The following is an 18,599-nucleotide window of genomic DNA, read 5'->3' as shown; positions in this document are numbered from 1 at the left end:
GGACTACAATTAAGGTGGTTTTCAAATAGATGAGATTGCAATTGAATAATAAAAGAGATCATTTTTAATATTTACATATGATGTAAATTAAAATATTTGTGTAAACAAAGAATTTGAAATATAGGAAATTTTAATTGTGTTATTCAAACTAATTATTTTAAAAATGAAAGGAATTTAATTGAAATAATTAAATTTCCCTGCATTTTAAATCCCTTAAAAATATGAAATCCCTTATCAAAATACTACCTTAGAGGAGTTAGATGAGTTGGAGTGGATTGGTATTGAGCAGTGGTAGAGATAGAAAGGAATGGAGAGGAAGCAAGAGGTGAAGTGGGAGGCTATTTGACATGAGAAATTGTAGAGACTAACAAGGGAGAAGTAGACTAGAAGGCTCATTGTAGAAACCATAATTTTTACTTTTGGTAAACTATTTTAACATTTGATGGTGTGGAACTCTACATTGTTTATGGATCAAAATTTAATTTAGAGAAAAATATACAACAACAAAAGCCTTTCTCCACTATATTAAGTTGGCTGCATAAATCACACGTCTTTTGGCTCGATTAAAGACCAAATTTTTAGAGATATTATATACCCTAAGATTTGTAATAAGTTTTCCCATTGTTCTTGGTCTCCTCCCTTTTCACAAGACTAAAAACCATGCAATATGTTTTTCTCACTAGTGCTTCTAGTTGCCTTTTTTTTTAACTGTCCAGACCACCTTAACTAATTTTGTCATCTTTTCCTCAACTGTTATATCAAGTTCTCGTTTACAATCATTTCATGTCTTGTCCTTTCTTGTGTCTACACTCTACACATCCTTCTTAACACTCATCTTTGTTACTATTACCTTTTTCTCATGTTGCTCCTTTAAAGCCTAACAACATTGACTACCATAGAGTATATCAGACATATAGCCATACAATCAAACTTGTCTTTGAGCTTGGTATGCACATTGTGATCACAAATATTCCTGATGCTTTTTTCCATTTTATCCATCCTACTTGTATTATGTGTGTGATTTCCTAATTAATTTCCCCTATCATTAAATGCATAGAAATATGAGCTGTCTATTATTTTTTGATGTATTCTATTACACTGTTCAAAGTTTACTGAATTATTGTTGACTGACGTGTCGTTCTTACTGGTCAAAGACTCAAAGAACAAGAAACTGTCTGATTTCAGGGTTCCATATCAATGTCATGTTCTTTTAATAATTTCTTAATGTGTACATTCTTCATGCATCATGAATAATATTACACTTCTATTTTCTCCAGGGAATGGAATTCCGAAGGTTGTAAATCTAGAAGTGCATGGGGAGCTGGTAGAAGGAAGTATCATTAGGGGTTGTGCTAAGGTTGCATGGTGTGGTGGAATTCCAGGAAAAGGTGTTGCTAGGTGAGATGACATTTCTTGTATTCATGCATGTGTCTGTATCATTTGTATAGCATAAGACTAGGTACAAAATATTTTTCGTTATAAAAATGGTGTGATGCAACTATCCCATTTATCTTGTTTTGTTTCTTGCTTTAGTTGGTTACGGAGGAAGTGGAACAGCAGTCCTGTGGTCATTGTTGGGGCAGAAGATGAGGTGTATCAGTTAACCATTGATGATGTTGATTCAAGTGTAGTTTTCATGTACACACCAGTAACCGAAGAAGGGGCCAAAGGAGAACCTCAATACAAATATACAGATTTTGTAAAAGCTGGTAAGGATTGATTTTTTTTTCTTCCATTTTTATGTTCTTTACTTTTCATGTAGCTCCGTTTGGAATATGCTTGAATAGCCTTTGCCAAAATACTAATCTAGATTCATCAACATATTTAGCTCTTGTTAGAATATATGGTCAATGATAATTATGATTTCTTATTGTTAGGAGTAATTTGACTTTAACCTCGATCTGTTAATTTACTTCCCTGTTTAGTTTGATTATTATTATATTAGAGCATCTCCATTGGGAGTTCTTGTGAGGCTCTTAAGTTTAAGAATCTGTTTGTACTCAGAATCACCATTGGAGGAGGCTGACATGGCTTCCTGCAGTAAGAATCAATTCTTATATAAACAATAGGGTCTTATGAGTTATGATTGAAAAATCATTTTGTGAGATGATTTATTCGGTCCATTTTAAGTACTTAGATAATTGCACCAATGGAGTGGAAAGTTGTAAAAGTTTTTAAACCTGATGTAGCTTAGAAAATGAGACTTGGAGTGTTTTAGGAAAAAGAAAATTGACTAAGGGACTGAATTGAATTAATTTTAAAACTAGAGGGACTTAATTGAGTTGAAAAAAAAATAGGGAATAAAAAAAATTGTTCAGTCCAAACTGAAGGGGTTAAAAGTCCAATTAAGCCATTAGTTTATTGTACTTGACATATGTTAATTTTTATTATATTATGCAGTTTTTTGATATATTTCGGTATATAATGATTCAATAAGTATATTTTGTAACCATTGGTCGACCAATCTTCGATTAGCCTTTAGGAGTTAGAGTAGGAGTATCATGTTACAGTTGTGTTCAAATTATGTAATTCTGATTTCAGGCTTGGGTTCCTATCAAGACTGCAGCAAGTCTGATCTGGAACCTAGTGCTTGACATCAATATTTGTAAGCTTAGTACCTCTGGTACTCAATTAATACTACTTATACTTTTGCTGAGCAAAAAAAAAAAAAAGTATATTTTGTAAGATTTGCTCACCAGAGATTGCAGATGTTTGGATTGGGTATGTGTAACACTTAAAATTTGGGTATTTTTCACAGAGCTCCATTAATTAATTTCTTAATTATTATTCTGAATACTCTTTTTATTTGCTGCTTTGTAAAGTGTTGGAAATTTCTAGATGAACATAGACGGATTAATGGCTCATTATGAAAGAAGTGATTGAATTTGAAGATTGATGTCATCAACATGGGATTAATTATATGACAGGGAAGTATAAAGTTGGCAATGATTCAAAATTAGATAAGTGAGATCATGGAGTCACCAATATTCTTGAATCACACAATTCTATGTTGAATAAACTGAGAGAGAAGGAAGAGAAAACTTGTTGAACAGAAAGACTGATTTTATTGATTATCAAAGTTAATTACAGAAGGTTACAAAAGAGGTATATATAGACCACTGTTCTGTTATTGTAACAGATTGTATTAACTAACAGAATTGTAACTAACTAACAGAACCTAACCAACTCTAAGATAGGTGCTGTTAGCAAAAGCTAACAGCCCTTACAATTAGTTTACAGAACTGTTTTCACAGTTGACTAACAGCATACTCTAATACCCCCCTCAAACTCAAGGGGAAGAGTTTTCAGGAGAAACACTCTTCACATTGAGTTTGCCTCGAAGAACTTCAAATCGGGATGCAGAAAGAGGCTTGGTAGAGGGAGTTTTTGATTGCTCCTTTTTCGGATTTGGAGATCAAAGAAGCAGTGTGGAGCTGTGATGGGGACAAATGCCCTGGACCTGATGGATTCAACTTCAAATTCATTAAAGAATTTTGGGGAATGCTGAAAACTGACTTCAGAAGATTTGTAGATGAATTTCATGTGCATGGCAGCTTTCCTAGAGGCAGTAATGCTTCCTTTTTGGCTCTAATTCCCAAAATTAAACACCCCCAGTCATTTGATGATTACAGACCAATCTAGCTGATTGGGTGTATGTACAAGGTGATAGCTAAGTTATTAGCAAATAGATTGAGACATGTGATATCTGGCCTTATTGATGAGAGACAGACAACCTTCATCAAAGACAAACACATCCTTCATGGCATACTAATTCTCAATGAGGTGATTGAGGAAGCTTGTAGAAGCAAAAGGCCAGCTATGGTCTTCAAGGTGGATTTTGAAAAGGCCTATGACTCAGTCTCATGGGCTTTTCTGGATTATATGCTGCAAAGAATGGGCTTTTGCCCCAAATGGAGACAATGGATTTCTGCCTGTCTCAATTCAGCAACCATTTCAATTCTTGTGAATGGCAGTCCTACAAAGGAATTTGCTCCTACTAGAGGCTTGAGGCAAGGGGACCCTTTAGCTCCCTTACTCTTCAATATAGTTGGAGAAGGCATCACAGGATTGATGAGGGAAGCAGTTCAGAAGAATGTATATAGAAGTTACATGGTTGGAAAGAAAAAGGAACCCACTAATATTTTGCAGTATGCAGATGACACAGTATTTGTGGGAGGCTGCTTGGGAGAATGTTTTTGTTTTGAAGGCTATGCTCAGAGGATTTGAATTAGCCTCAGGTCTGATGATTAATTATGCAAAAAGTCAATTTGGGATTATAGGAGGTAGGGTCAATTGGGTAGGTCAGGCTGCCCAAACCCTGAATTGTAGGCAATTGGAAACCTCCTTCTGCTATTTGGGTATTCCTGTTGCGGCTAAACCCTCTAGCAGATTGGTGTGGGAGCCTTTGATCAGCAAATGTGAATCCAAATTATCTAAGTGGGCACAGAAGAATATCTCCATGGCAGGGAAGGTGACTCTAATCAATTCGGTCCTCAATGCTTTACCAATATATCTGCTCTCTTTCTTCAAGATTCCTCAAAAGGTAGCTCATAAATTGGTAGCTCATAAATTGGTAGCATTGCAAAGAAACTTTTTGTGGGGGGGAGACAAGGACTACAAGAAAATTCCCTGGGTAAAATGGGAGGTTATTTGCCTACCTAAGGAGGAAGGTGGTTTGGGGATTAAAGAAATATCGAAATTTAATGAAGCTTTGTTGGGCAAATGGATATGGGCCTTAGCTTCTGACCTGCAGCAGTTATAGGCTAGAATCATTAACTCTAAATATGGAGGTTGGGAAGAGTTTCAGTCGGGCAGAGATAAAAGGGGATGCTCACACTGGTGGAGGGACTTGAGGAAGATTTATCATCACTCTGGTCAAAGCCTCTTTCAACAAAACCTGGCTTGGAAGGTTGGTGGGGGTGACAGAATTCATTTCTGGACATACAAATGGGTAGGGGAAGACTGCACTCTACAGCAGAAGTATAATTCACTTTTTATGATCAGTAGACAGCAACACAACACCATTTCAAAGATGGGGACTTTCTCTGAAGATAGATGGAGATGGGATTTCAAATGGAGGAGGAATTTATTTGACCACGAAAATGATTTGGCAGTGAATTTTATCGAGGATATTACTTCTATCTCTATTCAGAGATATGTGAAGGACAATATGATGTGGAAAGCTGAATCTACAGGAGTATATTCCACCAAGTCAGCCTATAGAATAATGCTGAATACCAATGCCTCAACCTCAGATGTCAAAAATTTCAAATTAATATGGAAGATGAAAATCCCCCCAAGGGCAGCAGTCTTTACTTGGAGGCTCCTCAAGGACAGATTACCTACTAAGGGTAATCTATTAAGAAGAAATGTCATTATCCAAGATGCTGACTGCCCTCTCTGTGGTCAAGTGCAGGAGGAAGTGGGTCACCTATTTTTTAATTGCCAAAGGACAATGCCCCTGTGGTGGGAATCCATGACATGGATCCAGGCTGTAGGATCTCTTCCAGCTGTCCCAGCAAGTCATTTAACACAATTTTGTGAAGGATTTGGAGCTAATATAAACCATAGCAGATGGTGTGGGTGGTGGGTGGCTCTAACTAGTACTATTTGGCAACATTGGAATAATCTCATCTTTCAAGGAAAACAATTTGATTCCTTAAAAGTCATGGAAGAGGCTATGTTTTTAGCTTGGTCTTGGCTAAAATCTGGAGAGAAAGGCTTCAACACTAGCTTTAATCATTGGTCCTCTAATATAAAGGAGTACTTTGGTTAACCTATGTGGAGATGGCTTTATTGATGGGTTAGTTTGGGTTTTATTTTGGGAGGCAGCACCAGAGGTGCTTTGTATTTTCTTTTCATTCAGTACCACTTATACTGTTTTGATTATCTCAATAATATATTATACTTGATGCCTTCCAAAAAAAAACTGATCTAGAGTTGGAACATGGACAATAGTAAGCTGCTTGGTCAAAATCTGCTCTCTTACAAAAAAGACATCAATTTCCATGTGTTTGGTACGGCTGTGGAAAACTGGATTATGTGCAATAGAAATTGCACTCTGATTATCACAAAAAATAACAGTAGTAATGAATGAAATGTGCAATTCTGTTAGCAGAGTATGAATCCAAGTTAATTCAGTGGAAGTCTGAGCTATACTGCGATACTCATCTTCTGTACTAGACCTGGCAGTAACTTTCTGCTTTCAAGACCACCAAGAGATTAAGTTTGGACCAAGAAAAATAGCAGTCCCCGAGATAGAACGCCTGTCATCCACATCTGATGACCAAGAAAGAGTTGACTGCAGCCATACCAGGAGTGTTTGATCTTGGACCTCCTAGGCTTCATAATCAAGGTTGATACGATCAGCAACACGATCATCCTCTGTGAGATAATGAGGAAGAATAATCAGATTAACCACGAAACGTTACAATCTGTGTGACTTAATAACCGATTCAATGTGTTGACGCCAATGAAGATAGTTGGAATCATCAAGTTTTTCAACCACAGAGTTGGGAAATGATTGAGGAACTGAATTGGAAGGAGCGGAAGCCATGAACACAGAACACTGGACCTTGCAAAGGAACTAGAAATTCGAAAAAATGGCTCTAGATACCATGTTGAATAAACTGAGAGAGAGAAGGAAGAGAAAACTTGTTGAACAGAAAGGCTGATTTTATTGATTATCAAAGTTAATTACAGAAGGTTACAAAGAGGTATATATAGACATCTGTTCTGTTATTGTAACAGATTGTAACTAACTAACAGAACCTAACCAACTCTAACTGATTCTAACCAACTCTAAGATAGGTGCTGTTAGCAAAGGCTAACAGCCCTTACAATTAGTTTACAAAACTGTTTTCATAGTTGACAAAGAACATACTCTAATATTCTCATGCTACTGTCTAATTGTTCTCTGATTGCCATATTTTTCTCATATGGCAGCTCCTCCTTCTGTCAGTAATGTGAAAATACTTGGAGATGCTGTTGAGGGAAGTACCATCAAAGGAGTTGGTGATTATTTTGGTGGAAGGGAAGGTCCTAGCAAGTTTGAATGGTTGCGGGAGAATGGGGATTCTGGGTAAGTATTCTCTTCATTGAGCTTCACTGAAGGGCATGGAAGTATCAAGTTAAAAAAAAAAATTCTCTTATTCTAGACTTTTGATTTGTGCTTTTGCAAGTTTGAAAGTGTGTTGTTGCATTTATTGCAATGCTTTGGGGATTCTTCCTACTTTTATTTTGTTTAAAAATTTATTTTCTTTTTAGTCCCTTATTGCACTTTACTAAGCTCTTTTCTCTTGTTTCATGGTGGCAAATCTATGCAGAGGCTTTTTGTTAGTGTCAGCGGGTACATCTGAGTATACCTTGACCAAAGAAGATGTTGGTTGTTGTTTAGCTTTTGTGTACATACCCATTAATTTTGAAGGTTAGCATCCAGACTTGATGAATATATCTTTTCCAAATCCTTGTGGTGTGTTTTTGTAATATATTCAGTGGTGTATCTTTCAGGTCAGGAAGGAAAATCTATGTCAGCAATGTCTCCTGTTGTGAAACAAGGTACCTTGATGACTATTAGCAATGTCTCTTGTACTTTGGTTCTGTTTTCTGTCATATCTGGTGCCATTTTTTGGTCTCTGAATGGTATTGAGCTCTTTGTCATATACCAATTTCTCTTTCGTAGAGGTATAAAGCCATTCCTAGGCTTCCACCTAACAACGTAAGCTTTTAGGAGAATTGGCCTTCGGCATTATATGAAAGCCTCTGTGTACAGTAGTCAGGAGGTCATTTCTTGTTGACTCAATTTTAAATATCAATACAAGGTGCAAAGAGCCTATGGATTGCCAACATATCAAGCACAAACAACTCTCACATAATGGGGTGTATTGGATTTATAAAATCATCCTGAGCCTCCACCTAATAATTTAAGTCATTGGGAGAGTTAGTCTTTGACATTCATCTTCAATTAATGTGTGATTGTTGGCTCTGGACAATACTCTGATGGGTTTCATCTTGCTTTGATCTCAGCTATTGGTATGCTTAATCCTTCTATTACAAGGGAATTGTTAGTATTTTCTTGTCTCTGTGCTTTCTTTCTTTATATTGATTGTCCTCAGTTTCATATCTGCCTCTATGGATTTTTCTGTGTCCATCCTAGAAAAGAAGGCTTCCAAGTTCCACCTTTCACACTTTGCATTCTGACAATAATTTTTATATATTTGACGCAGCAGCATTCATTCTTCAAGAATTTTAATGTATTGCGTTCATACTCTATTGCTTGTGTTTAGTTCTTTTCCATTCTTTTGGTAACATGATGAAATGTTTAAGGTGATGATTTAGAAATTCAAATGCTGCTGATTTATACCTACAGTATGAATGGCTATGATGCTCTGTTTTGTTTTCAGCACCCCCAAAAGTAACAAATATCAAAATAGTTGGTGATCTACGAGAGAATAGCAAGATCACTGCAACTGGTATTGTCACTGGAGGAACCGAAGGATCTAGCCGAGTTCAGTGGTATAAAACATGCTCGTCAACTTTGGAAGAAAACAGTCTTGAAGCATTAAGTACTTCCAAAATTGCTAAAGTAGGTTTTTTTTTTTTTTCAAATACATGGCACCATTTTCCCCCTATACACTGAGTTTCAATTTTTTGTTGGGTTTTGACCTATTCAGGCATTCCGCATACCTCTTGGAGCTGTTGGCTATTACATTGTGGCAAAATTTACGCCCATGACTCCTGATGGTGATTCTGGTGAACCAGCATTTGTAATATCTGATAAAGCAGTTGAGAGTAGGTGTACTTGTTTCTTCTCACTCCCATTTGTTCTTGTTGATCTGTTGAGAATATAAACTGAATATAAATCCTTTTGGTAACAAGAAAATAAATCCCAAAATCTATACAAACTGATTTTTCCCTCAAATTTCATGTTTATTTCTTTTCAAAATCAGCATCTATCATAAAAACTTTCTGCATTTCTTACAGCTCTTCCTCCAAGCTTGAATTTTTTATCTATCATTGGAGAATACAGTGAAGATCAAATATTGACAGCTTCATATGGATATGTTGGAGGTCATGAAGGAAAGAGTGTATACAGTTGGTATATTCACGAGGTATGTACTTACATTAATATTCCATAGTTTATGTCTAATTTATTTAATTAATGTTATGGGAGTCCAAACTATTGGACTAAGAAAGTTGCAGATGAAAAGCTGTGTTATCCTGTGGAGAATTTTCATACAATTTAATTTCTACATCTGTGCATTAAATAGCCAATCTGCTATAAATGCTATCCTACAGCTAGGATAACTAATTAAGGAGATAATTACGGCTGTATAATCATGTAAGATTTGTTGTTTGAATGACTAACAAATTTGTGTCAATAGTAACAAATATTCTGCAATTTGTGTCAATTAATAACTAATATTCTGCTAATCAATTCCATTGACATCCCCCCTCAATTGATGCTGGTAAGTCTAAAAGCATCAATTTGCTGACTTGAAAATTATGGAGCTGATGTGTCAAGGATTTTGCGAGAATGTCAACGAGTTGAACAGATGTAGAAACATGAGGCAAGGCGATAACTCGATGGTCATACGCCTAGTGGATTGGGTGACAATCAACCTCTATGTGCTTTGTTCTTTCATGGTAAACATGATTTGTGGCAATTTGAATGGCACTTGTATTGTCAGCATGCAGTGGAGTTGGTTTTGCTTGTGAAAAACCAAGCTCTGTAAGGAGACTACGTAGTCTAATAATCTCAGAGTCAATGTTGTTAATGGCGGATGGCGGTTCATGGCAGAAAGTCAAAAATCCGCCACAAAAATATGGCGGATGGCGTAGCGAAAAATGGCGGACGATATGGCGGACAAGAAAATAATAAAAATATAAATAAAAAATTAAAAAAAAAACAATGGATTGCATTCAAATAACAGAAAAAAAAACGGGTGTCAAATAGAAAAAGGAAAAAAAAAGCTACCCTCATAAAAAACGAGTGTCAGCCCAGGAAAAAAGAAAAAACCCTAAGCCCAGGAAAAAAGAAAACAGACAATTCTCAAATACCTAGACTTTCTTCCTTCTTTGTTTAAGAGGCCAGTTTGCTGTCGCCGTCGCGCACCAGAGCATTGCGGTCGCCGTCGCCGTTGCGCACCAGAGCACTGCCATTGCCGTTGCCGTCGCTGTCGACGTGCGTTGGTTGTCGGTCTCTCTCGTAAGTCGTCTACTGGTCTGCTGCCGTCGCGCTCGAGAACGTCGTCTGCGGTTGTCGTGTGCGTCGCCAGCGCTCGCGCCGCCGTTCGTCGCGCTGGAGATTGCTGCTGGTTGCGCTGTTGAAGAGGAGAAACTCCGGTATGGTTGGCTCGGGTCAGCCCAACCCCTGTCAAACACGTTTTTTAAAATAAAAAATCCGTTATTCCGCCATTCACGCGATTCCGCCATGGCTATGGCGGCCGCCATAAGCAACCCGCAACGCCAGCGCTATTTGGTGGCGTTTTTCCAAAATTCCGCGACGCCAATCCGCCATGGCGCCGCCATGGCCGCTTTTTAATAACACTGCTCAGAGTATGCAGCAGACATGACACGTAATTCTGCTTCAGTGGATGATTTGGAGACTAAGTCTTGTTTCTTGCATTTCCAAGAGATTGGAGCTTCCCCTAAGAACATACACCAGCCAATAGTGGATTTCCGTGTGTCTGGACATCCAGCCCAATTAGGATCACTGTATGCTTGAAGTTGTGTTGATGCACCAATAGGGAAGAAAAGACCAAGGCTGGAAGTATGAAGTAGATACTTAATAATACGATGTACTGTTGAAAGATGCAAATGTTGAGGAAATTGCATGAATTTGCTAATTGTGTGGACAGCAAATGAGATGTCTGGTATGATGAGGGTTAGGTAAATAAAACTTCCAACCAGCTTACGATAGAAAGTTGGGTCTTGTAGAAGGTCACATTTATCTCGTCACAATTTCTAATTAATTTCCATTGGAGTGTTAACAAGAGCAGAATTAGTGAGACCAGCTAATTGAATTAGATCTTGAATATATTTGTGTTGATTGACAAAAATGTCTTTCTATTGAAAGTGTACTTCTAATCCCAAGAAATAAGTGAGTTGGCCAAGGTCTTTCATGTGGAAAGTTGAATGCAACAGTCTCTTGATTGTACCGATAGTCTCTTGATCTGATCCGGTAACCACAATATCGTCCACATAAACAAGAAGTATGACAATTCTTTTTAAGCTCCTTTGTATGAAAAGTGACGGATCATACCTGCTTTGTATGAAGGAAAAACCAAGTAGTGTCATGCGAAATTTTCCAAACCATATTCTCGGTACCTGTTTCAATTCATATAATGAACGCTTTAGTTTGCAAAAAACATTAGGCAAAGGTGAAGACATACCAGTAGGAAGTCTGATGTAAATTTCCTCCTTAAGGTCACCATGGAGGAATGTGTTCTTAACATCCATTTGGTGTATTTGCCAAGATTCAAATGCAACAATTGCAAGAATAATGCGCACACTAGTCATTTTGATTACAAGTGCAATGGCCTCCTCATAATTAAGGCCAAAGTTTTGCTTATTTCCAAGAACAACCAGCCTGGCCTTGTATCGATCGATCCATCCAAACAAAGCTTTATATTGAATACAAATTTGCTGCCAAGGAATTTGACAGAAGGACAGTTTACAACATCCCATGTTTGATTTTCTTCTAGTGTTAGAAGTTTTGTTTCAATAGCTCCTCTCCAACATTTATGCTCCATGGCCTGTCTATAAAAAGAAAGAATAGGAATAGATGCTATAGTTGCTGTCAATGATAAAAGGGGAAGAAAAACCTTATTTTTCTGGTGGTTTTCCTACAAAATTATTAGGAAACAATGACAAAACATATGTGAATGTAGAAGAGTGTCTTGGTTAGTTGGGAAAAAATATGTATCTTTTAGAAAGATGACATTTCTAGAAACTCGTAGCCTATGTAGATTAGGATCATAACACAAACCCTTTATGATGGGGCAAAATAACCAAGAAAAGCACATTTAATATATTGAGTTGTGAGCTTGGTGCGTTCTTGTGGGAGAAGGCGGACATAACAAATACAACCAAAAGTGCGTAGATTGGAATAAGTGGGTTTGTGACCAAATAACCTGAAGAAAGGAGAATCATTGCTTAATGATTGAGAAGGTGGGTGGTTAATAAGGTGGACAGCAGTGGAGAGAGCTTCACACCAAAATCGAGGTGGCACAAAAGATTCTAACAAAAGGGTACGGAGAACATCAAGATGATGATTTTTTCTTTCAGCTACCCTATTCTGTTGGGGTGTGGAAGGACTTGACCTTTGAGATAAAATGCCATTTGTCTGCAGAATTCCTGCAATAAATAAGATGTATATTTCCTCCCGTTGTTAGAATGCAAAATTGTAGTCTTGGAAGAAAATTGGGTCCGAGCATAGACATGTAAAGTTTTGAAAATAGAGAATGCTTTAGAGCGCAAAAAATAGACCTAAGTGAAATGAGTATAGTCATCAATAAAAGTGATGAAGTATTTGTAATTAGCATGAGATATAACTAGTGCAATCCCCCATAAATCACTATGAATCATATCAAAGGGCTCATTTTTCTTGAATTTATGAATTGGAAATGGTAGAATTTTACTTTTCCCAGGTTTGCAAGAGTTGCAATCAAATTGAATAACACTAAGAGATGAGGAACTTTTATTGTCAAGAACACCATATTTCAGTAAGTCATGAAGTACATAAGAGTTTGGGTGACCAAGGTGCTTAAGCCATATTTGAAAATTAACAATAGCTGAATTACAAGAAACAAAAGGCGAAAAAGGACATTGAGGCTGAGAGAAATAAAAAGTAAAAAGACGTCCGACTTTAGGTCCCTTTGCGATCATCTTCCCTGATTGTTGATCCTGCACAAGACAACCAGATTTTGAGAATGTAATTTTGCAATCATTGTCAATTAGTTGACCAACAGAAATAAGATTATAAGCGAGACCGGGGAAAACAAAACAATTGGTTAAAGAGGAAGAAATGTCACCAATAGCTGTGATTGGTGGATTGTTTCCATCAACAATATGAATTTGAAGGTTACCAGAATATCTTGTGACATTTTAAAGGAATTCAACACTGTTGGTCATGTGATTGGATGCACCGGAGTCAAAATACCACGGAGTACAAGAAGAAAAAGGTTTACCTAAAAGTTTTAAAGCAGAAAATGTAGAAATTATCGTTTGTTGGACCATTCTAGTGGTCATTGGTTGTGCAGAGATAAAATCATTTTGATTCACAAAACCACCAAAAGTAGAAGGACCAGCCGCAATAGTAAAGGCTGTTTCAGTTTTCCTTGGTGGTCTTATGGGACATTCTTTAATGACATAACCATCTTTTTTGCAGGAATTGCAAAACGTTTTAGGATAGTGTGAAGCAAAATGTCCAAGTTTTTTGCAACAAAAGCATTGGACAACACTTAGGTCTCGACGTTTGGGTTTTCCTTGTGTAGCATATGCAACTGGAAAAGAGTCAGATTTTTGTTGTTCCATGGATGCTTGAGTTAAGAGGCACTGTTCTTCACGAAGAAGCTCACTGAGGCATGTATCCAAGGATGAGACAAGAGTTCTATTCATGAGATTGGACCGAATACCCTCAAAGTTAGATCTCAATTTTGTAAGAAATTAATCTGTTTTTGTAGTCTCATGAACTTGTTGTACTGCAATTTGAGTTTCATTTGACAAATCTTCATAGATAATGTCAGTGTATTCAATTCAACAATTCATGAACTGAGAATAAAATTTAGAAATTAAGAGACTATACTGTTTAAATATGGCAATTTCATGTTCTAGTTGGAACCTTCTGATAGTATTATTCTGGCTATAAATCTTCTTGAGATAGGCCCACATCTTGGCCGCAGTGTTGAATGGTCAGAGATTGAGAACAATATGGGGATCAATAGAGCTTATGATCCTTGCCATGACTTGGGCGTTCCTGACTTCCCACACAACATATTCTTTCGGCTGGTTTTCTTTGTTAGGAGCAGAATTGGTGTCGTCAACATGACCTCAAAGGTTCTTACCTTTGACAAATATTTGGAACTGGAATGCCCAAGCAGGATGGTTCTTGCCATTAAGGCGAATGAATAAGACATCATACTTGTCACTAGACATAAGGCTAAGGGAAAAAAGGGTAATCACAAGAGAGAAATGACAAAAGGACAAGGAGCAAGAACTGGATAGGCTTGCAAAACTAAGGCTAGAAATTTGGGAGATAATTATGATAGAATTGCAACCTAGATTGATATCATATTAGACTAAGAAAGTTGCAGATGAAAAATTGTGTTCTCCTGTGAAGAATTCTGCATTAAATAGTGCTCGTACAATTTGATTTCTACATCTGTGCATTAAATAGTCAATCTGTAATAAATGTTATCCTATTGTTGGGATAACTAATTAAGGAGATAATTACGCTTGTATAATAATGTAAAATCTGCTATTTTGAATGGCCAACAAATCTGTGCTAATATTAATAAATATTCTGCAATTTGTGTCAATTAATAACTAGTATTTTGCTGATCAATTCCATTGACACAAACCTTATCTTAGCAACAACGTAAAATTTTGCTCATGTATGGTACTTTACAAAATATGCACTAAAACTCAACGGTGATTTCCTGAGAACGGCCTGATTTGCCTTTTGAGCTAAATATAATTATCAACTAAGCATTGTATTTCTATTCACTATACCAGCCCTACCATTTTTGTTATGTACACTAGAATATTTGACGTTTAGTGATTGCTTTTTGAGTTAATTTCTACTAAAGCTTAATAATGATCTTTTTCTTATGCATTTGCTTGAATTAGTAATATTTTTTTTGAACTCCTACAATAAAAATAAATGCATCGTCATCTTGAAATGATAAGAAAACATATTTAATAAAAAAGTAAATATGTAAACACATATTTTGTGCCTTAGAAGTGATTACTGATTAATGTTAACCACATCGGTAGTTGTATACAATCATAATCCTTTATTTTTACTTGTGAAGTAAAGTTAACCATTAATCACGTGTATTGGTGGATGCTGGTTGTAAAATTCCCGAGTGGGCGTTCAGCGTTTTCATATTGATTGAGTGAAAGCTCCTTAATATACTTTATGGGTTGTCTCGTGTTTTACTTCATTTTAGCCCTTGTTTTTGTTGCATTTAGTGGAAGATAATAAAATGCATCGACTATTGAAAAATTTAATCAAGCACAAGGGGTCGGAAAATGGGTGCAGATTTGACCTACTGAAATAAATAGAAAAATATTCCTATTAGTGACAAAAATTTCCTTTAAATTGAAATTTTATGCTTGTCTTCTGGTATGTGCAGGTTGAAGGTGATTCGGGTTCTTTGATACCGGGGGTCTCAGGGCTGCAGTATCGCATTACCAAAGAAGCCATTGGAAAATTCATTTCATTCCAGTGTACTCCAGTACGTGATGACGGTGTTGTAGGTGACCTAAGAATTCTCATGGGCCAGGAGCGCGTTCGCCCTGGTAAAACATTTATGGGACTACGCTGCAGAATATGAATTCATATTTGGTCTATTTTTTAATAATATATAAAGAAATTCGCATTAATGAAGGAAGGCATTTACATTGAATTAGGAACATGAGTTGGCCTCTGTTTAGATAAACTTTTTAACAAGCATTTATAGGAGAACAGAATTAAAAGGTAAAATCAATTAAGCTTTAAATTTAACTTATGGATAAAATCCGCTTTTGGAAAAGCTAAACAAGATAACTTCTATAACTTAGCATACATAAGCTAATTTCAACTTATGGGACTTATGGAGAAGCTTAATTTATCATCTTATTTTCTTCTATACATGCTTATTGTTATTGGGAATTTTATCCAAGCAGGCCTTACTAATTAGGTAGACATGTCCAGTACTCTTTAAAATTTCTGAATAATTTACACAAAAGCTGCCATGCTACCTTGCGAAAAAAACTGAGGTAGTCATTCATTTATTTCAGAGCTATTGAGAAAGAGGCAATGAAAATCGTGTCTCAATTACACTGTGGAGGATAATGCATATACTGTGGGTCTTGAATACAAGGATTTGTAGTTACTATAATTACATAATAAGGTAGTCAAACTTGAGAGTCTTACCTACACTGGTGGAGGGTTTGTGGACTCAACATGTAATTAAAAGTGTGTTTCCATCAAACTCGAGACAACATTTCATACAACACTCATATGCTCAGGTGGATGGCATAAGGGTCAAGAGATGGCAATGTTGGTGGATGGCTGTAGTTTGGTCCATTTGGCAGATGCAAAACAGAGTTATCTTCTCCAATGCACTTTTCAATGGCAACAAGTTGCTCGATGATGCTATATTCTTAATATGGACTTGGCTAAGAAACGTGGAGAAAGATTTCACCATTCATTTTAATCAATGGTCAAGTCAAATTCGACAAGGATTTTTGTATTAGTAGGGGGTAGCTTTTCTTGAATTTCTAGCAGTTGTTCTACTTATGTAGCCATATTTTGGTTCCTAATCAAACTGTGTATGGCATTCTACTTATGTACATAGTACCTCTGGTACTTGTATCTATTCAGAAATATATATATATATATATATATATATATATATATATATATATATAATTATTTTTGCTGATAAAAAAAAATGTAATTATTTACTTAGTATTAAAAAACCCACTGTTGATGTTCTCATAATGAATATTTTATTTTCTTAATGAAACACACTGGTTAACTATAGTGGCAGATTCGCAATTTTGATGTTCTCAATTCTCAATGATTGCTGTAAGTTCTGAAAAAAAGAAGAATAAGAACAAAGGAACCTTGTTCGCCTTGAGGCCAAAGGATACCTTGCTCACAATATTCTGTTTCAGATTGGCTGCCAAGCAATGAAGTAGTTGCAGCCTTTTCACAACCAAGCAAGTAAGTATTGAGAAAAACTCAAGTCTCGCATTAGTTAGAGATAGTGCCAAGATAAAATATATATAGTAGAGGGTAACCCTCACCTTATGAGCTAGCTTTTGGGATTGAGTTAGGTTTAAACACACAATCTAAGATGGTATCAAAGTCTATCCTAGATCCATTCAAAGGGTCACCCGCCGTGTTATTCACACACTAAGCCCTGGGCGTGAGAGGGTGTTTGAAGTCCCACATTAGTTAAAAATAGTGTCAAGATAGAGTATATAAATGGAGGGCAACTCTCATCCTATGTAAGTAACCAAGCTGTCAGATTTGTCACCCAGATCGCAGGGATTGATCTTGAAGGGATGGGTTGAAGCACATGAGTGGGTTGTTGGAGGAGAGATTGGTATTGCCATTGTCTAGTTAGAGAAATAAATGCACAATGGCCACTGGTTAGATGCTAATTGTGAAGGCATAGAATGCTGAAAATAGTTTCATGGAAAGAGGAATTGAGGAAGTAATCATAGGACTAAAACAAATTAAGTAATTAACAAAATGGGAAAAAGCCTACAAAATAGTTTTATTTTTGGGTATTAGATGATTTGACACAAATTGAGAGATGAGAAAGGTAGAGAGAAACAGAGAGTGGGTGAGGGAGCGAAATAGAGCGTGGGTGAGAGAAGGATCCCGTCGCAACTACGTTGGAAATGGGTACGACCATCAAGCTGCGGTGGCAATGTTGGCACGTCGAAGGGAAGGTGAAAGAAAAAATTGGAGGGACGCAACGGGCGTTTCGTCCTTTTACTTCACACAATTTTCGGAGAAAATGAAGTAAAAAGATGTGGTTCGAGTTTAAGAAATGGGGAGATGTGAGAGAGGTCTTCATTGCAAAAAATAGAAACAGGAGTGACTGGAGGTATGGCTTTGTTCGATTCAAAGGAGTGGGTGATGTGGGGAAGCTTGAATGACAACTGGACAACTTGATTGTTGGTGGTCTGAAACTACATGTCAACCTCTCGAACCTGGCAGTGTTTGATAGATTGGAAGATGAACTCGTGTGGGATAGAGAAGATATTACGCCAAAGTACATAGGGGATGACATGGTGCTTCTAGTGGGGCTCACTGATACCAGAGCTAAAGCAATGCATGAGTATAGATGAGAATGGAACGTCCCTATTCCATATGCTGGAGAAGTGGAATCCGAGCTTGTGGACTGGCTACAGATTGGTCTGCATCCTTTGCTGGGGAATCCTATTACACACATGGGACCTGGAGAACATTAAGAGTATCTCGTCGGCGGTAGGGGAAGTGGTGGAGCTGGATGATAATGCTGAAGAACTTAAGCGTTTGGACAGGGCAAGGGTGTTAATCAAAACACCATGGCATCCTACAATTCAACATGCGGTAGCAGTTACAATTAATGGGGAGGAGTACATGGTTCATATAGTAGAGGAGACATGCTACAACCCCTGCAGGTGCAAATGCCTTAAGGGGTGCCTGGTAGGGTCTTCGGATAAGATACTCTCCGATGAGAGTGAAATTAATGGCTGGATATGCTTTGTCGGAAGGTGAATTTCTGACGAGAGCTAAGACAGCAGACGCAGAAGGACAGCAGAATGGGGCTGGTTGCGAGATGCAATTGTCTGATGGACAATATCTCTTGTCAGGACTTGTGGGTATTACC

The 18,599-nt window shown here is 37.1% G+C and overlaps 1 protein-coding gene across 4 annotated transcripts in view; it reads left to right on the top strand.

Moving 5' to 3' along the window:
- Nucleotides 1-18,599, top strand: part of LOC100783981 (187-kDa microtubule-associated protein AIR9) — a 93,361-nt gene that overhangs the window by 38,257 nt on the left and 36,505 nt on the right. For all 4 annotated transcript variants that reach the window (XR_005886306.1, XR_001382624.3, XM_014762016.3 and 1 more), the window contains exons 12-20: nt 1,278-1,398; nt 1,534-1,709; nt 6,946-7,081; nt 7,326-7,426; nt 7,510-7,557; nt 8,403-8,584; nt 8,673-8,790; nt 8,983-9,110; nt 15,360-15,525. Coding sequence is in view for 2 of the 4 variants with exons in the window: in XM_014762016.3 (XP_014617502.1) it covers nt 1,278-1,398; nt 1,534-1,709; nt 6,946-7,081; nt 7,326-7,426; nt 7,510-7,557; nt 8,403-8,584; nt 8,673-8,790; nt 8,983-9,110; nt 15,360-15,525 (1,176 nt within the window). In the remaining 2 variants the exon portion in view is untranslated. The remainder of the gene's footprint in view (nt 1-1,277; nt 1,399-1,533; nt 1,710-6,945; nt 7,082-7,325; nt 7,427-7,509; nt 7,558-8,402; nt 8,585-8,672; nt 8,791-8,982; nt 9,111-15,359; nt 15,526-18,599) is intronic.

The sequence above is a fragment of the Glycine max genome, chromosome 9 (genome assembly GCF_000004515.6).
Source record: "Glycine max cultivar Williams 82 chromosome 9, Glycine_max_v4.0, whole genome shotgun sequence".
NCBI classification, from domain to species: domain Eukaryota; kingdom Viridiplantae; phylum Streptophyta; class Magnoliopsida; order Fabales; family Fabaceae; genus Glycine; species Glycine max.
This window is presented reverse-complemented; position numbering and strand designations above follow the sequence as displayed.